General features: G+C 37.8%; 1 protein-coding gene across 1 annotated transcript; it reads left to right on the top strand.

The window, feature by feature from the left end:
* The first annotated feature begins 1,183 nt into the window (after positions 1-1,183).
* On the top strand, positions 1,184-6,171 carry LOC126956812 (double-headed protease inhibitor, submandibular gland-like). The gene is given in 6 exon segments (XM_050794056.1): positions 1,184-1,296; positions 1,885-1,898; positions 2,426-2,550; positions 4,149-4,191; positions 5,432-5,538; positions 5,995-6,171. Coding segments are annotated over 6 exon segments (402 nt in total). The 5' UTR covers positions 1,184-1,229; the 3' UTR covers positions 6,041-6,171.
* The last annotated feature ends 15,745 nt before the right edge of the window (positions 6,172-21,916 follow it).

Genomic DNA, 21,916 nt, shown 5'->3' with positions numbered 1-21,916 from the left:
CTCTGTATAAATAATATTGTCTATCTGATTGTGTTTTCAGGCAAAAGGAATGGAATTTGTATTCAGTGATCTTAGAAAGTTGTCGATTATCTGCAGAAATGGTCACTTCTGTTTATTTATAGAGTATTTCAACTTTATATCTACAGAATATTAGGTAGAAGAAAGTACACTTGTAGATTTAATCCACATATAGCAATGGGGTTAGTGATAAAAAGTAAATTCCAATGCCTTGACTTACATGAAAGAAATCCATAGGGTCAGTTATACAATGAAAGGTTGTCAGCCATTATATTCTTACTTTGGAATCAACTTTGTTCCTATAGTTTTAAGTAAAAAAAGTTGCCAGAAATTGTATTGCTACGATCTCTAAAAGTGAGCACTTAAACATATTTGCTTATGTTCTAGCCTTTGTTTATAGAACAGGCATTGAGGAGTTGAACAGGAAATGTCACATCATTCTTTACCCAGGAGCTATTCCTATACACTCAGAAGAAGCAGCTGGATGAGCTCCAGGTGTAAGGGTTTACTCCGGAACTTCTGGTAGGGATGCTTACCTCAGATTAGCTGTCTTAGTTCATTTTGTTTTGCTATACAGAATATTTGAGGTTAGGTAAATTATAAAGAAAAGAGGTTTTTTAGCTCATTGTTCTGCAAGCTAAGTTCAAGAGCATAGCACCACATCTGACTGGCTTCTGGTGAGGCTACATTCTGGGTCAAAACACGGTGGAGAAGCATAAAAGTGAGTGGCATGTTCAAAGAGATCTCATGGCAAGAGAGCAAGGAAGAGAGACAATCTAGGAAGCTGAACTCAATTTTATAATACCTTCTTTCTGGTAACTAATCCAGTTCTTCAATAGTGAGAACCCACTCACTCCCAAGGGAGGACATTAATCTATTCATGAGAAATGCGTATATTTTGGGGTCCTCCAAGGCCCAAACATCTCCCACTAGGCCTCACCTCCCAACATTTCCACATTAGAGATCAAATTGCAACATGACCTTTGGCATGTTGAAATGCCACGTGGCTTGGCATGTGGTTTTCCTTGACAAATGAAGCAAATACCCTATCTTGAGTTAACAAACAATCATCATTGAAAATGTCGGTCTTGGATGTGGGAGGTACCCTGCCTTGTGTGTGTATTTATACCTGTATGGGATAGACCACTCGTCTCTCCCTGGACTCCTTGGCTCAGAGCAGCATATCTCCATCATTGGCATTTATCATCATTATGAAAGGCTTCACTGCTTTTGCCATCCTTGCTCTAGCAGCCACTGCCTGGGCTACCTCTCTATCTGGCAAGTCAGGATTTCTTTCCAATAGTCACGCATTTATGTTAACTGTAATATATTCAGCCTTCATTAAATTATAAACGTTAATAACTAGAGAAAATTTAGAAGGCATCTGTTTGAATTGACCTGATTAACAAAAGTGAGATGGGTCAGATCTTTAGTGTAAGGAAGAGAGACTGAGGAGAGGAATAAAAGGATTGTGGCTGTATGTTCCATTCCTGATCAGGATCCCTCAGGTCCTTTCAGAAACGACCTATAAAGCTTTGGGACCATAACCCATCCCAACATATTCGGGGAATGCCCACAGGAACTCCTGGATATCTGTGACAGCCCTTTCTTAATAAGCAGAGCTTTCCTTACTGGATTTTTTTAAAAATCAGAGCCACATACATCTCTATCTTGATCCTGAGTTTGGACTTTCATAAAGAAATGGCCTCTTTTAGGGCTGGGCTGGGCAAGGATTATTGCTGGGAAGTGGGTTTTGGTTACCGTGAACAATGGGGATCTAGTTTGCACTTCTAACTGTGCAATTTGTTCTTTCTCCAACTCCTCCTCTTCAATTGACTCTTGCTTCGCTCTCTTCTGGTGATCAAACAAAAGGGACAAAGGTGAGTGCAACTGTCTCTGTGTGGTCTTTATAAAAATGAAGTCATAGTGAAAGTGCAAATAGAGCTGTGAAAGCAGCTAAACTGGCTCACAGTGGACTCGCGTAATTCCTCTGGAGGTAAAAATATGTCTGCTCTGCACCCTCCTGGTGGTATTTCCTTCTCTGAAGCTTGCACAAGGAACATCTTTGTAAAAGAACTGCAGATAAAGTAAACTTTTATCTTTGTATGGCATTTTAAATTTTCTGAGCATTTTTCACATTCCTTATTCCTTTAGACTTTCATTAGAACCCTTAAAGGAGAGATTGATATTTCCTTGTTAAACAAAAAATTCCCTTATTATTTAGGGCATGTTCTGGTCTGTTTATTTCTGTAGCACAACACCCGGTTCATAGAAGATCTTCCAGATGTGTTCACTGAAAAGCTGAAGAGGCTAGTTCTCTTTCCACTTCCTTCCCCTTCACCATCTTGATACAAGAATAGAATTTAAGAATGGGAATACAGGACATTATTTTTTGTTCCAACTGCAGGTGAACTGTTCCAGATACATTAAAGGCTTAAAGACTGCATGCCCAAGAGACTGGAGACCAATATGTGGCACAGATCAGAAAACTTACAGTAATGAATGCACATTGTGCATGGTAAACCAGTAAGTGTTACACTCAATTTGAAGCCCCATCTCTTCTTTTTTTATGATTACAAAGCCTGCACTGCCAAAATCCTCTTGGTCTTCCCAAATGCCACTTTTTGTGTGCTTCTTCAATACCCCATGGACATTGCTCTGTTAAAGTTATGAAAAAGAAAAGCTTAGCTATATCGCTAAAGAAATATACATATACGTGTATATGTGGATTTACGTATGTAAATATATATATGTGTGTGTGTGTACTTGTTAGAAGTAATGGCAAAAACTGCAATTACTTTTGTACATATATACACACACATATTATATATATACACACACACATATATATATATAATATATTTGTTATTCAACCAAATTCTCATTCACATTATACGCTGTCTTTGGGGTATTAGCTGTTACCTATAAGCATTTGATACCCATATTACATTTAAGGAAACAGTCTCAAGCAGGAAATATATATTGGTCACATTTTCATGAATCTCCTACACTTTTCTTCCTCCACAGGAGAATTTTGAGGATAGCTATTTCTATTTAGGCTGTTAGCCATAGACACATAAAGCCTTGTGAATTTATATGGAAATCTATGACTTTGATCTATCCTTAAGAACTTGTGTTTCCTCTCATGATCATCCAGAAAAGTTGAGGGAAGAGAATGATAGTACAAATGAATAGTTGGAATCAGCATATCCCCACCACTACTAGCCCTACAAGTTTAATATTAAGTCTTTACTTTTAACAAGATCTGAGACTTTAGAAGAATGAAACAATGATTATTACCAGCCTTCCAGTAGTATGAATTCAATACTTTGTGATTCGTGGTTAAAATCATGGGCTTTGGTGTCAAACATTCAGATTAAAATCCAGACGCCAATTTGTAGATTATGCAAATACCCAAGTCACTACAAGCTTCAGTGTTCTTATCTCTAAGACAGAAATTATAATAGAATTTAGGATTCACTGTGATAAAGCATGCCAAATCTTAGCTAAGCGGCCAACACAGAGTGCCTTATAGAAGTATGCTCCTTTTTTCTTATATTTTTCTTCCTTCTTTTCTCCTGTTTTCTAGTCCTTTTGAAAATTTAAAGTCAAGTATAACAGCAAGTGTTATCCAGAATAAGGTCTCTCAGTACATGTTAGCTCATATGGTAATGCAACCAGAAGAGATTAAAATTATATTATCTAACATCCTGTTTTTAGAGAGCAGAAATCTAATATTTAGAAAGAAGTGACTATACCAAAATCATATAGACTTTAAGTGGCAGAAAAAGATTTGGGCGTATTTTCTTTTTCTTAATTCCAAAGTTAAGAATGTTTTCACACTATATTATGCCTTGGATTCTCATCGAATATTCACAGGATTTTTTAAAAAATGCTCAATCTACTCTTAGTGTTGATTTTATGTTCTTATATTCTTACTTGATTCAAAAGTGTTCATATATCAAAGATGTTTACCATCAATATTAACCAACTGGGATAGTAATTCAGCAAGAACTTCTCATTCTCAGTCTAGGTCAGACAACAAAGAAATAACATATGACTATTTTACTCTGTAGACTATGAAATCTCAAATTATAGCATTATGCATTCAATAAAATATTCTCTTCCAGAGATCAAGAATTTCAACCCAGAAAACTTCATGAAGGTGAATGTGTAAGTATATGCAGAAATTTTATTTATTCTTAATGTAAAATGTTACAATATGCCTCACTTTCATAGAAAACAACTATTTAAAAATACATATTCTAAAAATTACGTATGACTATTTATATTCATAGATAAGGCATTTGGCCAACCTAAGCAGATCTGAAATATAGCAGAGGAAGGGTTCACAAAACTAACTCATAGCCCTTAATTGGAATATATTGCTATCCATGTAGTTATTTTCTAACATTGCAATCAACTAAAAGGTGATGATTTCAAGGAAAATTAGGAACTCAAAGACACTCTTATAACAATAAAAAACTTATAAATAAAGTATGAAAAAATTAAAAACAAGTGTAGACACAATTAATTCAGGGGTAAAAAGCTATGTGTGTGGAGTGTCAATAATTCTAATGGAGTTTAAAATGTGATATAAGATAATTATAAACATGGGGATGTGACAATAAAGACAGTTTATTTTTAGGATGGGCACCTAACCGAATTTGATGGGTGAGAGAGAGAAGTATCATTATGAAACTGTTTTAAAAGTAGTTAAAATGACATTTAAAGAAGGAGTGGGAGTTGTCCTGATGCATACAGTTGGCAAAGGTCAGGCAAGATAGGAAAACAGCAAGAGCAAAAGCACAAAGGTATCCAGGGGCAGGAAATACTTGGGAACTCAGTCCTGAGGTTTAATTAGAGTAAGATGAGGAAGACATTGTAGACAAACCTGAAGAGATAAGCATGAGTCAGGTGAGGATTATCTCCTCATGGAGAATGAGTTAAGTATTTGAAGAGTAAGATCTATTTTGCTTTTTAAAAGATCAGTCTGGCATCAGTATGGAGAGTGACTGAAACCTCAGATAAGCATAGAGAATGGGCAGAGAATTGGCAGAAAATTGGGGTCGTTTGAACAAGACATATTGAGGGCGTGAATAAAGTGGATGAAAGCATGATGAGGAGAGGACTGACTCAGAAATGAAGTACCAGATAGAATCCACAAGGTGTATTCATCACTTAGATACAGGGAATTACTGAGAGGGAGGGCCTAAACTGGACTGAGCTGTCCCTAGCTGTGACAAGACTCCCAGCCTTGTGGAGACAGAGTATGTAAGCTGCAGCAGCTATATTTTTTGCATATGGAATTTTGGAATGAATGGTCTTTTAAGATCTTTTAAAAGTTTGTTTCCTATGATTTAATGATTTGAAAGATGAAACATTGTTTGTTTGTTTATTTCCGATGGGGCAGATTCAGTGTACCAGGTATTCTGAGGTGTGTACCATGGACTACAAACCTCACTGTGGATCCGATGGAAATGTATATTCCAACAGATGTATCTTTTGCAATGCTGTTGTGTAAGTGCTGAATTTAATGTATTATTTGCAAAACTAGCCTCTCACAGAAATAGCCAGAAACAATCTTTGTTCCTAACAGGCTAGATGCTACTATGAAGCATAAGACTGCGATTATTATCATAATACTTTACAAAAATAAAGAAAATAAAAGAAGAAAAGAGAGAGGAAAAGAGGAAGAAAATATATAAGGAAAAAAGTTGATGCTAAGAAAATAAAAAATTTGGTCAACATCACTAAGTGGCTGCTAACAGAAAAATTTACAGATTCTTTGGCTTCTGACTCTGGCTCTTACTACCATGAAAAGTCTCTTTTCTACCATGTTAAAGTTTAGTGATTAATTACTCATTTTTAATGCCATGTACTCATCTAGCTGGCTTAATCTAAAATATGAAACTTTTCATTTAATATTTCCAAAGCCATCCTTTTAAAAAATAATAATAATAACTTTTATTATAGGAGGAGCCAAGGTGCAATTTGGTTGAAAAATTATGGATTGTGCTGAATCTCCCTGATGCTTAAGGATATCAAGTCTCCTTTGGCAGATTCCACTTAGATAACCAGTTTGTCATGGATGACTGAGGAGGCAAGCAATAATCTGGTACAAACATGGATTTGAGTCTTCAATAAAATATTCTCAGCAAGAAACTGACTATCAGGCCTGTCGGTGGATGTGATTCTTCTCTTAAGGGGAATATCTATGGTCATTTTCCTAAGCTAAAAATCATATGGAAAGATTCTCTCTATTTCTACACAAATTGGGAACTAGGTACTATACACATAATGGTGAGAGGAGAATATGCTCATATCATTTTTAAAAGACTCAATTGTTTTAAGTTAACATGAGTCAGAGGACGGACCTGTCCATTGGTCTCATATTATCTTTGGCACACTAATGAAGAGTGAAAAATTTAGATTTGGAGAAAGTGAGAATCCAAAATACTATACACTAATCAGAACAGACCAGTAATAACATAAATTTTAGGTGTCATCATTTAAAGAGGACTCAGTCATATATGGAAACATGCAGAAGAAGGCATTATGTTGAAAGGACGGGGACATTAAAAACAAGATCTGATTGATTAAATGTTGAAGTCACTGAAAAGGCCTCAGGAAAATATGATGGAGGTGGGAAAGATGAGGATATATTCAAAACCATCATGAGAGAGAAACTCCAGAATTTTCTCATCTAGCATGCCATAGAAAGCACCCAGAGAATTAATTCAACTTGCTGAGAGAGATATTGCACCTTGAAAAAGAAAAGAATTTTCTAATAGTAAGTTTGGAACACAGTAATGCCCTATAAATTTAACTGTGGAGAGCACATGGTTTTTAAACACAGGTTGGTTAAATACATGCCAGATATGCTGGAGAGATGTGTGTGTGTGTGTGTCTGTGTGTGTGTGTGTGTGTGTATGTGTGTTCTAGCAACACATATAGAAAAGTTATGAAGGGTAAAGCAATGTTTTGTGTGGGGAAAAGCAATACTAATGGGCAAAAGAGGAATCCATTTCATAAAGAAATTTTCAGACTAGTGAGAGAGACATACTTTTAAGGAGTTAATTACTATACAAGGTCACAAGGACCATACTATTAGACGTTTAATCAAGACAGAAAGAAAGATATGAGGTGGTAATGACATACTATATCAATCAGTCTACTTGTTTCTTGGTTGTAACAAAATACCACAGACTGCATGGCTTAAACAATGTAAATTTATTCTCTCAAAATTCTGGAGGTTGAAAAGTCCAAGATCAAGGTGCTGGTTAATTCAGTTCCTTGTGAAGCCTGTCTTCCTGGCTTGCAGATGGCTTTGTTCTCACTGTGTCCTCACATGATGTGGGTGATGGTGGGAAAAAGACAAGAAACAGAGACAGGAAAAAAAAAAAAAAAAAAGAGAAAGAGAGGGTTTTCTTTTTTTCTTATACAAGGCCATCAATCCTATTAGATTGAGGGCCCACCATTATGTGACCTCATTTAACCTTAATAAAGTCCTAAAAGCCTTATCTCCAAATACAGTCACATTAGGGGTTAGAATTTCAATATGTGAATTTTGGGGAATACAATTCAGTTTATTGCAGCTAGGTTACTAGAGTGTTATTTTTATCTTTTTTTTATATGCATAAAGGATGGTACTTGGACAGGAGAAATGAAAGTATTCTATTATGAATTTCTTATACTGTAAGTAAAGTGATATCATACCATTTAGACTTACACAGTGAGAATACATATATTTTGGGATCTTAGTTAGAAACTAAGATTGTATATTTTTAAACCCTAAAACAACATTAAATAGCCAATAAGGGAAATAAAATGGAATAATAATAGATAAAAACTAAAAAAGAAAAGAAAGAAACTTCAGTCCAAAGAAGGAAAAGAAAATAAAAAGGAAGTAACGAAGGAAAATAGGTTGGAGTAATGGAAAACAAGTGGCAAGATGATAGAATTAATGCAACTGTATTAGTCTCTATTAGTCAGGGTTCTCCAGAGAAACAGACTGATATATAATAATATATATAATATATAAATATATAATACATAAATAATAAAGACTGTGTGTGTGTGTGTGTGTGTGTATATGTGTAGAGGGAGAGAGAAGAGACAGAGACACAGAGAGAGAGAGAGAGAAAGCGCAACAGAGTAGGAGATATAAGTCCCTGGCTCACACAATGATAGGGCTGGAAAGTCCAAAATCTGCAAGACAGAGCAGCAGGCTGGAAATCCCAGAGGTGTATTGACATTGCTACTCAACTCTGAAGGTGGCCTGGAAGCCGAATTTCCTCTTCTTTGAGGGCCGCAATTAGTCCATTTAGTGTTGCTTATAACAGAATACCTGAAACTAAGTAATTTATAAAGAAAAAAATTACTGGGAACCCTGCACAGGGCTACTGTACAGCACACTGAGATTCATTCCCAGCCCCCAACCACTCTAGGGGAATGATTGAGTTAAACTGGCAAGGAGCAACCTGTTCTGACGATAGGCTTCTGGAATCCTGGTGGGACAAGACCCCTCAACCACCATGGACATTTGAGTTGGCAGAGAGAGCTGCTTAGTGAAGTGTTAGGGGCAGCACTCCACTTGGTGTAGATCCCAGAGGGTTTGGTGTGGGAGCATCTGTAGTGGAGCTTGTCCAGGGATGCCCATACCCCTAGGCTCAACTTGCTCCTGTAGGAGACTTTAGCCCTGGGGGAACTGCCAGACCTAAACTCTGCAGGGAGGTCTTGCTCATCAGACAGGACCAGTCAACCTGAGCACCTTTTAGTCTGCTGGCCTTACCTTGGGGTCCCAGCCTTGCTGTGTCTGTTTGCAGTGCAGACTTTGGTGCCCTGGAGACCCTCAACATAGCTCTTGTACTGGCAGACTGCACCTGACCAGGACAGCAGTCTCTGTAGACATGCACCAGCCTGCCTGCTCCCTTCCCCCACTGCAGTTTCCCCAAGGTCCACAGCCACACCCCACATTGCTTTATTGGTATCCCCTAGCACCATTCTGCAGCTGATGAGCAAGCACCCTGCCATGTTGTTGCTGCCACTACTGCTGGCACATGAGAACAATGACAGGTCCTGCCACCTTCACCTTACAAATTGCTTTGGCTATCACCACAAATCAGGGTGTGGTGACCAGTGGTCTGGAAGCACTTTGATCCCCATCCCCAGCATAATGAATTTCTAACCTCAAGGAGCCAGAGAACAAAGTTGGGGCCTGATAACAGTCCCCCAGAGTTAGAGCAGAAAATCCAGCAGTTGGTAGCTGAGCCTTTGCCCCCTAAAATCTTCCAATAATGAAGCCATGAGACTGAATCCAATTTATACACACAATCAAACCCTCAAAGTCATAAAATAGAATAGAAGAAAAAAAAATTCCAAGGGACAGCAGCTTCAAAGATTAAAGAAATGTCAGCCCACACAAGTAAGAAAGAACCAGCACAAGAACTCTGACAACTCAAAAAGCCAGACTGCCTTCTTTCCTACAAACGACTGAACCAGTTCTATAGCAAATGTTCTTACCCAGGCAGAGATGGCTGAAATGACACAAATAAAATTCAGAATATGGATAAAAAGGGAGATCATTGAGATGCAGGAGTATGTTGAAACTCAATCCAAGAAAGCTAAGAATCACAATAAAACAATGTAGCAGCTGACAGACAAAATATCTTGTATAGAAAAGAGCATAACCAACCTCATAGAGTTAAAAATATACTACAATAATTTCATAATGCAATCACAAGTATTAATAGCAGAATAGACCAAGCTGAGGGAAAAAAAAATCTCAGAACTTCAAGACTGGCTTTCTGAAATAAGACAGTCAGACAAGAATAGAGAAACAAGAAAAAAAAAGGAATAAAAAAAAACTCTGAGAAATATGGGATTACAAAGAGACCAAATCTACAACAGATTGGTGTCCCTGAAATAAATGGAGAGAATGGAAACAACTTGGAAAACATATTTCAGGATATCATCCATGAGAACTTCCCCAACCTGGCTAGAGAGGCCAATATTTAAATTCAAGAAATGCAGAGAATATCAGTAAGATACTTTGCAAGAATATCATCCTCAAGACAGATAATCATCAAATTTTCCAATTTCAAAAATAGAAGAAAAAATATTAAAGGAAGCTAGAGAGAAAGGGCACACCACTTATAAAGGAAGGCCCATCAGACTAACAGCCGACCTTTTAGCAGAAACCCTATAAGACAGAACAGATAGTGGGCCAATATTCAACATTCTTAAAGAAAGGAAAATTTCAACCAAGAATTTCATATTTGGCCAAGCTAGGCTTCATAAGCAAAGAAGAAATGAGATCCTTTTCACAGAAGCAAATGATGAGGCAATTTGGTATCACCAGACCTGCCTTATAAGAGCTTCTGAAGGAAGCATTAAATATGGAAAGGAAAGACCATTACCAGTCACCACAAAAACATACTTAAGTATACAGACCAATGACACTATAAAACAACCACAGAAACAGGTCTGCATAATAACCAGCTAGCATCATGACAAGAGGATAAAATCCACACATGTCAATACTAACACTGAATTTAAATAAGCTAAATGCCCCAATTAAAAACACAGCAAGCTGGATAAAGAACCAAGACACAACATATGCTTTCATCAAGAGACCCATTTCACTTGCAATGACACCTATAGGCTCAAAATACATCTACCAAGCAAATGGAAAACAGAAAAAAGCAGGGGTTGCCATCCTAATTTCAGACAAAATAGACTTCAAACCAACAACGACCAAAAAAGACAAAGAGGGGCATCACATAATGGTAAACGGTTCAATTAAACAAGAAAACCTATCCTAAATATATATGTACCCAACACAGGAGCACCATGATTCATAAAGCATATTCTTAGAGACCTTCAAAGAGAGTCAGACTTCCATATAATAATAATGAAAGACTTCAACACCCCACTGAGAGTATTAGACGGATCATTGAGGCTGAAAATTAACAAAGACATTCAGAACCTGAACTTAACACTAGACCAAATGGAATGGATAGACCTATAGAGCTCTCGACACAAAACAACAGAATATACATTCTTTTCATCATTACCTGGCACATACTCTAAAATTGACCACAAAGTCAGACATAAAGCAATCCTCAGCAAATACAAAATAACTGATATCATAACAACCACTCTTTTGGACCACAGCACAATAAAATTAGAAATCAAGACTAAGAAAATGACACAAAACCACACAATTACATGGAAATTAAGCAACCTACTCCAGAATGATTAGTGGGTAAATAATGAAATTAAGGCAGAGATCAAGACATTCTTTGAAACTAATGAGAAGAAAGATACAACATATGAGAACCTCTGTGACACAGCTAAGGCAGTGTTAAGAGGGAAATTCATAGCACTAAATGCTCACATCAAAAAGTTAGAAGGATCTCAATTTAACAATTTGACATTAAAATTAAAAAAGACTAGAGAAACAAGAAGAAACCAACCCCAATCCTAGCAGAAGACAAGAAATAACCAAAATCATAGTTGAACTGAAAGAGATTGAGACACAAAAAAAACCATTTAAAAGATAAAGGAATCTAGGATTTGGCTTTTTAACAAAAATTAGTAAAATAGATAGACCACTAGCTAGAATAATGAAGAATAAAAGAGAGAACATCCAAATAAACACAATTAGAAGCAACGAAGGGGTATTACCACTGACCCCACAAAAATTTAGATAACCAATGCAAAAATCCTCAACAAAATACTGGCAAACAAATTCAGCAGCACATCAGAAAATGTACCCAAAATGATCAAGTAGGCCTTATACCTGGGAGGCAAGACTGACTTAACATATGCAAATCAATAAATGTGATTTATCACATAAATGACACTAAATAAAAAAAACACACGATTATCTCAATAGATGCAGAAAAGTCTTTTAATAGAATTCAACACACATTCATGTTAAAAACTCTCAATAGACTTGGTATTAAAGAAACATACCTCAAAATAATGAACCATTTATGACAAACCCATAGCCAACATCATACTGAATGTGAAAAAGCTGGAAAGGACATGATCTCATTCCCTATTTTTGCTGCATAGTATTCCATGATGTCTACATACCACATTTTCTTTATGCAGTCTATTATCAATAGGCATTTGGTTTGATTCCATGTCTTTGTTATTGTAAATAGTGCTGCAATGAAAATACACATACATGTATCTTTATAATAGAATGATTTATATTCCTTTGTATATGTACCCAGTAATGGGATTGCTGGGTCAAATGGCATTTCTGGTTCTAGGTCTTTGAGGAAATTGCCACACTGTCTTCCACAATGGTTGAACTAACTTACAATCCTACCAACAGTGTAAAAGCATTCCTTTTTCTCCATAGCCTCATCAGCATCTGTTGTTTCTTGACTTTCTAATAATTGCCATTCTGACTGGCATGAGATGGTATCTCATTGTAGTTTGTGGTTTTGATTTGCATTTCTCTAATGATCAGTGAGATTGAGCTTTTTCTCATGTTTGTTGGCTGCATAAATGTCTTCTTTTGAAAATGTTTGTTCATATCCTTTGCCCACTTTTTTTTTTTTTTTTGAGACGGAGTCTCACACTGTCACCCAGGCTAGAGTGCAGTGGCACAATATTGGCTCACTGCGACCTCGGCCTCTGGGTTCAAGTCATTCTCCTGCCTCAGCCTCCCAAGTAGCTGGGATTACAGGCACCCACCACCACACTCCGCTAATTTTTTGTATTTTTAGTAGAGATGAGGTTTCACTATGTTGACCAGGCTGGTCTCAGACTCCTGACCTTGTGATCCGTTCCTCTCGGTCTCTTAAAGTCCTGAGATTACAGGTGTGAGCTACCACACCCGGCCCCTTTGCCCACTTTTTAATGGGTTTTATTTGTTTTTGTTTCTTGTAAATTTGAACATACTCTTTCAAACACTAAGAGCTTTCACTGCTCAGGTATCAGTGATATTCCTTCCTCTGTCTTTGGGATTGTATACCAAGAAAACAATCCCCTTGTCTGCTTCTCCTAGCCCTGGCCCCAGATAAGCACATTCAGCCTACATAGTGTGTCCTCCCTGACATAGTACCCTCTGACCTCAAATTGTTATTCTCTTAATTTATTGTTTTATCTCTTTCAGGATGTAAATTCTCTTCTGTTTTCTCCTTCTTTCTATCAGTATCTTCCGCTTATGGTGATAGCTTATTTTGCCTACACCAGCCTTCCTGCCTGTCAATATGAGTGATTTCATTAATTCCTAGTCCTGTGAGTATTTTGCCTTGTCCAGCCTCCAACTTAAATGCCCTGTGAAAAAAATGTCAACAGAGATCTGTAGTTGACTAACCTGAGGAAGACATTTCAAGGTATTATTACTTAAAATTAAAAATGTTGAAATAAAATTTGTTTTACCTTCTGTCTTGTTGATAATTTTGTTAAGCTCAATGAGCTCAATGCTAGTCACAACATTACAAATTTTTGATATATTTATAGCAATAATTTTATAATTTAAATTAAACATGCAAGGGAAATTTAATTTGACTTCTTCAACTGGCTGAATGAGTATTTACCAGTGATAGCTAATAACTGCTTTTAAGATTTTTTAAATTCTCAAGTTATAAAATATTTTTGAAAAGTATTGCATTTTTCTCTAAATCATGAAGATCTCAGTTGGTCAAGAATGCACTCATTAACTTTCTCCAAATCCATTTCTGATCAATAAATGAAAGTGAGTGATATTCATAGTTGTTTAATTTTTTTCAACAGTTTATTATCAAATACCAGAAAATACAGAAAAGTTGAAAGAATTTTATGGCAAAACTCATATACCCACCTCCAAAATTTTGCCATTAATATTTTGCTCTATGTGTTTTACCATATAAATAATTTAATTTTGAAATTTAATAACAAATCTACCATTTCTCTATGAAACTTATGGTCAATGTAATTTAAAAGTGCTTCAGAAAAGCCAAAGGAGCTATTTAAAAACATGTTCAACTGTTTGTCTTTGTGAATCTAAGTGTTCTAAACATGCAACTGTATTAATTTGCCAGGGCTGTCATCATAAAGTACTAAAGACTACATGACTTAAGCAACAGAAATTAGCTCACAGCTCTGGAGGCCGAAAATCAGAGATGAAGGTGTCAGCAGGGTTGACTTATCTCTGGCTTATAGATGGCGATATTCTTTGTGAGCCTTCTCATGGTTTTTCTTCTTTGCTTGTCTTTATCCCAGTTTTTTCTTCTTATAAGAACACCAGTCATACTGAATCAGGGCCTACCCCAATGACCTAATCTAACCTTAATTACTTCTTTAAATGCCCTATCTCTAAATACTGTCACATTCTGATGTACTGGGTATTAGGATCATGATATATGATTTTAAGGGGTATATAATTCTGTTCATAACAGCAACCAAAACAAAATTGAGATGTAAAGTGAAACCTGAAGCTGATATTAGATAAAAATGTCAATCATAACTTGTAATTGTATTTTTCCGATTTAACCAAATAAGCCTTGATATTCATGCTGTTGATTTTATTACAAGCATATGGTATAAGTGAAATAATTCCTAATCACAGAATACTCTTTTGTGAAATTTATTAAGAAAGTAGGGATCTTGGCCAGGTGCAGTGGCTCACTCATGTAATCCCAGCAATTTGGGAGGCAGAGGCGGGCAGATGACCTGAGATCGAGAGTTCGAGACAAGCCTGACCAATGTGGGGAAATCCCGTCTCTACTAAAAATACAAAATTAGCTGGGCGTGGTGGTGCATGCTTGTAATCCTAGCTACTCAGGAGGCTGAGGCAGGATAATTGCTTGAATCCAGGAGGCGGAGATTGCAGTGAGCCAAGATCACGCCATTGCACTCCAGCCTGGGCAACAAGAGTGAAACTCTGCCAAAAAAAAAAAAAAAAAAAAAAGAAAGAAAGAAAGAAAGAAAAGAAAAAAAAAAGAAAGAAAGTAGGGATCTTAAAGTTAATAACAAATACTTTCTAAGTCAAAAATAACAAAATAAGCAAAATAAAGATGGGAATTATATGTTGATAAAATAATAAGAAAGGTGCAGAACCAGCAAACAAAGACAATGGTTTCTACATTTTTAGAAAAATCTTTTTTTAAAAAATATTGGGAGTGATTTGTTAAGAGAAAATCAGAGTTTATATAAATATACAAAATAAATGTACAAAAATCACAAGCATTCCTATACACCAATAACAGAAAAACAGAGAGCCAAATCATGAGAGAACTCCCATTCACAATTGCTTCAAGGAGAATAAAATACCTAGGAATACAACTTGCAAGGTATGTGAAGGACGTATTCAAGAACTACGAACCACTGCTCAATGAAATAAAAGAGGATACAAACAAATGGAAGAACATTCTATGCTCATGGATAGGAAGAATCAATATTGTGAAAATGGCCATACTGCCCAAGGTAATTTATAGATTCAATGCCACCCCCATTAAGCTACCAATGACTTTCTTCACAGAATTGGAAAAAACTGCTTTAAAGTTAATATGGAACCAAAAAAGACCCCACATTGCCAAGATAGTCCTAAGCCAAAAGAACAAAGCTGGAGGCATCATGCTACCTGACTTCAAACTATACTATAAGGCTACAGTAACCAAAACAGCATGGTACTGGTACCAAAACAGAGATATAGACCAATGGAACAGAACAGAGCCCTCAGAAATAATACCACACATCTATAACCATCTGATCTTTGACAAACCTGACAAAAACAAGAAATGGGGAAAGGATATCCTATTTGATAAATGGTGCTGGGAAAACTGGCTAGCCATAAGTAGAAAGCTGAAACTGGATCCCTTCCTTACACCTTATACAAAAATTAATTCAAGATTGCAGGGGCCTTTGAAAACAGTATGCTGAGAATAGATAGGGCTCAAGGACAGTATCTCCAATTGAACTTTTAATGAACTCCCGTAGGCGCCAAGAAGGCGGGCAGATAAGGAAGAGCATAGAAACAAGGAACTGAGTAGAAGGTTACATCTGGGAAAAGAAAGTTTGTTTTGCATTGCATTCTTTCTGCTGACGTGGGGTTTATGGGGTATAAATAAAGTGAGGCGGAGGCTCTGAGCGTGGCCGCCATGTTCTCTGTGTGTCTTTGTCTTTTGTGTGTTCTTTCATTCTCCACCACCCCCGGCACGGACCCCAACAAAGATGGATTGGAGACTAAAATGTTAGACCTAAAACCATAAAAACCCTAGAAGAAAACCTAGGCAATACCATTCAGGGCATAGGCATGGGCAAGGACTTCATGTGTAAAACACCAAAAGCAATGGCAACAAAAGCCAAAATTGACAAATGGGATCTAATTAAACTAAAGAGCTTCTGCACAGAAAAGAAACTACCATCAGAGTGAACAGGCAACCTACAGAATGGCAGAAAATGTTTGCAATCTACTCATCTGGAAAAGGGTTAATATCCAGAACCTACAAAGAACTCAAACAAATTTACAAGAAAAAAACAAACAACCCTATCAAAAAGTGGACAAAGGATATGAACAGACACTTCTCAAAAGAAGACATTTATACAGCCAACAGACACATGAAAAAATGCTTATCATCACTACTCATCAGAGAAATGCAAATCAAAACCACAACGAGATACCATCTCACACCAGTGAGAATGGCAATCATTAAGAAGTCAGGAAACTGGCTGGGCGTGGTGGCTCAAGCCTGTAATCCCAGCACTTTGGGAGGCCAAGACGGGCGGATCACGAGGTCAGGAGATCAAGACCATCATGGCCTACACGGTGAAACCCTGTCTCTACTAAAAAAAAAATGCAAAAAACTAGCCGGGCGAGGTGGCGGGCGCCTGTAGTCCCAGCTATTTGGGAGGCTGAGGCAGGAGAATAGCGTAAACCTGGGAGGCAGAACTTGCAGTGAGCTGAGATCCGGTCACTGCACTCCAGCCTGGGCGACGGAGTGAGACTCCGTCTCAAAAAAAAAAAAAAAAAAAAAGAAGTCAGGAAACAACAGGTGCTGGAGAGGATGTGGAGAAATAGGAACACTTTTACACTGTTGGTGAGACTGTAAACTAGTTCAACAATTGTGGAAGACAGTGTGGTGATTCCTCAAGGATCTAGAACTAGAAATACCATTTGACTCAGCCATCCCATTACTGGGTATATACCCAAAGGATTATAAGTCATGCTGCTACAAAGACACATGCACATGTATGTTTATTGTGACACCATTCACAATAACACAGACTTGCAACCAACCCAAATGTCCATCAATGACATACTGGATTAAGAAAATGTGGCACATATACACCATGGAATACCATGCAGCCATAAAAAAGGATGAGTTCATGTCCTTTGTGGGGACATGGATGCAGTTGGAAACCATCATTCTCAGCAAACTATCGCAAGAACAGAAAACCAAACACCGCATGTTCTCACTCACAGGTGGGAATTGAACAATGAGAACACTTGGACATAGGAAGGGGAACATCACACACTGGGGCCTGTTGTGGGATAGGGGTAGGGGGAGGGATAGCATTAGGAGATATACCTAATGTAAATTATGAGTTAATGGGTGCAGGACACCAACAAGGCACATGTATACATAAGTAACAAATCTGCACATTGTGCACATGTACCCTAGAACTTAAAGTATAATAAAAAAAAATACTGGGAGCAATTTGTTAAGAGAAAATCCGAGCTTATGTAAATATACTAACTGTTTCTATTTAAAGGTAAATAATTAGATACTTATTATGAATTATAAATATTTAAATGTATTAAGTAAGCCCAATCTATAAATTATAGATTATATATAAATATATAAAACCTCTTAACATTTAGGGACAATCAGGCACTGATGCGGACATATTGAAATGTATGGAGATAAGTTTTCTTACCAAAAATAAAAGCCCCAAAATCAGATATGACAGAAGATTTTAATATATGTAATTAAAGAATTTATTGGGAAGAAGTATATAGCAAGATGGAAAGAAAAAAACAAAAGTAAGGGAGGTAGGTGTTCCTTTTTTTTTTTTTTTTTTTTGAGGATGGGTGCAGGATTTTATTGAGTGGAGGTAGCTCTCAGCAAGGTGGATGGGGAAGACAGAAGGGGGATGGAGTGGGAGTGTGGAGTCGGCTGCCCAGTGGCCAGACTCTCCTCTGATCATCCCCTGCCAAATTCCAAGTCATCCTCATCCTGCCATTGATGGCCTGCTAGCATTTGCTGGTGTCTGTCAGTGTGCTCTTCTGCTCCTCTCAATGTCCAGCTGCTTGTGTGTGTGTGGTGTTGCCATTTTTATTCTAGCACTGCAGAAAGTCAAGAGCATTCTCTCTCAGGGTGCTGCAACCTTTTATACACTTTAATGATTCATACACCTCTTGTGGGTTTATATGCATCAGCTATTACTTTGCAAGGTTGGAATTCTAAACCAGTAGACAGTCCTATTAAGAAATGTTAGGAGTAGCCAGGTGCGGCGGCTCACACCTGTAATTCTAGCACTTTGGGAGACCGAGGTAGGTGAGTTACCTGAGGTCAGGAGTATGACAGTCTGGTCAACATGGCAAAACCCTGTCTCTACTAACAATAAAATAAAAAATAGTTGGGTGTGGAGGCATGCACCTGTAGTCCCAGCTACTCAGGAGGCTGAGGCAGAAGAATCACTTGAACCCAAGAGGCGGAGGTTACATTGAGCCAAGATTGTGCCACTGCACTACAGCCTGAGTTACAGTGTGAGACTCTATCTCAGAAAAAAAAAAAGATAAAAAGATATGTTAGGAGATTGGTGCCCAAGGAAGTAATGAAAGGAAAGGCTGAAACTCAGTTTGAGTTATTGGTATTTGCCACCACTGTTGTCAGATCTTGTACCAGGTTCTATGGATACAGTGATGTCCAGGACAATTTCTACCTTTGTGGATAGTCTTTTTAGAGGTGAGTAACATGGAGACACAGAAACAGACAGGGAGACTGCCAGGAGATAAGGACATTCAGAAATAGATTTAAGAGAGTAGTGTTGTCAATAGCAGGAGATGGAAATAACACAAGAAAATAAGAGAATAGAATATTGCCTTTATTCTTCAGTTTAGAGCCCAGGGAAATGAAAGATTCTTATCTCAGAGTTTAAGTCCTCATTAAAATGGTCTTTCAAAAACATTAAAAATGAAACTGATAGAATATTCACTGTAGTGATATTTAGCTCCTTTCTTATTCTGTCAGGCCTGAAAGGGCTCCTTCTGAAAGTTGAAAGAATATAAACTTATTTTCTCCTTAGAAGAGGTGGACAGTTCGCAGATGGTGAATTATTGTTTTCTTCCTTGAAGGTTAAATCTAGGGTAAAGATCAATGTGCTTCCCCTAGGAAGAGGTGTATAGATTACAGATAGCACATTTTTGTTTCCTTGCTTGTGTTTGAGGCTTTTGAATTTTCTTGATTGTGGTATCAGCGTGTTCTTGCACTGCCATAAAAAACTACCTGAAACTGGGCAATTTATAAAGAGAAGTTTAATTGACTCACAGTTCCACAGGCTGTACAGGAAGCATGGCTCAGGAGGCTTCAGGAAACTTAGCATCATGGCAGAAGGTGGGAAAAGAAAGCAGGGGAAGCAAGCACATCTTACATGGCTGGAAAAGGAGGAAGAGAAGTGGGGAGGTGCCACACACTTTTAAACAGCCAGATCTCATGAGAATTCACTCACTATCGTGAGAACAGCAAGGAGGAAATCTAACCCTATGACCCAATCACCTCTTACCAGGTCTCTCGTCCAACACTGGGGATTATAATTCAACATAAGACTTGGGCAAATCCAAATCATATCATTTCACCACTGGCCCCTCCCAAATTTTATGTCCTTCTCACATTGCAAAATACAATCATCCCTTCTCAACAGTCCCCCAATTCTTAACTCATTTCAGCATTAACTCAAAAGTCCACAGTCTAAAGTCTTATCTGAGACAAGGCAAGTTCCTTCCACCTATGAAACTGCGAAATAAATAACAAGTTAGTTACTTTCAAGATACAGTGGGGGTACAGGAATTGGGTAAATACACCCAATCTGAAAGGGAGAAATCAACCAAAATAAAGGGGCTACAGGCCCCATGAAAGTCTCAAACCCATCAGTGCAGTCATTAAATCTTAAAGCTCCAAAATAATCTTGTTTGACTCCATGTCTCACATCCAGGCCACACCGATGCAAAGAATGGGCTCATAAGGCCTTGGGGATCTCTGCCCCTGTGGCTTTGCAGGGTACAGCACCTTTGGCTGCTTTCACAGGCCGGTGTTGAGTGCCTGCAGCTTTTCCAGGATCACAGTGCAAGCTGTTGGTGGATCTACCATTCTGGGGTCTGGAGGATAGTATCCCTTTTCTCACAGCTCCACTAGGCAGTGCTGCAGTGGAGACTCTGTGTAGGTGATCCAGTCCCATATTTCCCCTCTTTACTACCCTAATAGGGGTTCTTCATATGAGCCCTGCTCTTGCAGCAGACTTCTGCCTGGTCAAAGTCATTCAACAAGTCTCTAGGAAGTTTCAAACTCTCCCTCAACTTCTTGTCTTCTTCTGAGCCTTCCAAAACTGTTCCAACCTCTTCCCATTACCCAGTCCCAAAGCTGCTTCCGCAGCTTTAGACGGCCAAAGCTCTGCCCCTTAGACATCCTATAAGATATTGTGAGCAGAATTTGTTGTCCCAGAGTGAAGTGGAGAGAAGCAAGTAACTCTTTGGAAGGGATCATAAATGGGAAGAAAGAAGAATCAGTTCAGACCCAGGTGAGTTTTCCATCAATGCCTACTTTGAGGATTTCTTATTTTCCTTCTCATTTCTGAGGAAACTTATCTCTAGGTTACAGCTGTTTAACTTTCCCCCTTCTTGATAATTCTCCTTAAATAATTTTATCATATTATTATCATTTTATGATATATAATTAGATATTATTTGTTATATTGTGTTTATACTTATAAGTTTAGTATATATGTATACATTTCCCTTTCCTTACCTTTTTCGTAAAGAAAAGATGTACCCTTGTACATCCAGGGGCAGGAGTTTTAGGGAGAATGAAGGGTTAGGGTGGCTTTCTCTGCTCCACCTCTTGGTTAATCCTAGTGGACAGGGAGTAGTAGCCCATGGTGGTGGTTGGAACCAGGGAGCTGGCCAGCAGGAACCAGCAGGGCAGTGACTGGGTAGTTGAGAGAAGCTCTCAGAATGACACAAAAGGGTACATAAACAGATAATTTAGGACAGGGAGTAAGGTTAAGAAATAGCATTTTTATTTTATGCTAGAAGAATTGCATATCTGAAAGGTAGAGAAGCTGACACTTGGATTATACAAGGTTAAATATTGGCCCTCTGATATGGTTTGGCTCTGTGTCCCCGCCCAAATCTCATCTCTTAGCACCCATAATCCCCACGTGTTGTGGGAGGGACCCATTGGGAGATGATTGAATCATGGGGGCGAGTCTTTCCCATGTTGCTCTCGTGATAGTGAATGGGTCTCCTGAGATCTGATGGTTTTAAAAACAGGAGTTTCTCGGCACAAGCTCTCTCTTTGTGCCTGCCACCATCCACATAAGATGTGACTTGTTCCTCTTTGCATTCCACCATGATTGTGGAACTGTGAGCCACGTGGAACTGTGAGTTCTCCATTAAACCTCTTTTATTTGTAAATTGCCCGGTCTTGAGTATGTCTTTATCAATAGCATGAAAATGAACTAACACATCCTCTAAAGGAGTTAGGGGAAAAGTAAAGATAAAACAAAACAGAAAATATTTTGAGTTTTTGTTTTGTTGCTCATGCTATCCAAAGAGAAAAGATAAGAAAATCTGTTATTTGGTGTGTGAGGTGGTTCTTCTGAAGCAAACACTGTGAAAGACAAAGTTAAACAGGCAAGAATGATTTTATTTAAGGTTATTGCAATCAGGAGG

This window comes from Macaca thibetana, chromosome 6 (genome assembly GCF_024542745.1).
Source record: "Macaca thibetana thibetana isolate TM-01 chromosome 6, ASM2454274v1, whole genome shotgun sequence".
NCBI lineage: Eukaryota > Metazoa > Chordata > Mammalia > Primates > Cercopithecidae > Macaca > Macaca thibetana.
This window is presented reverse-complemented; position numbering and strand designations above follow the sequence as displayed.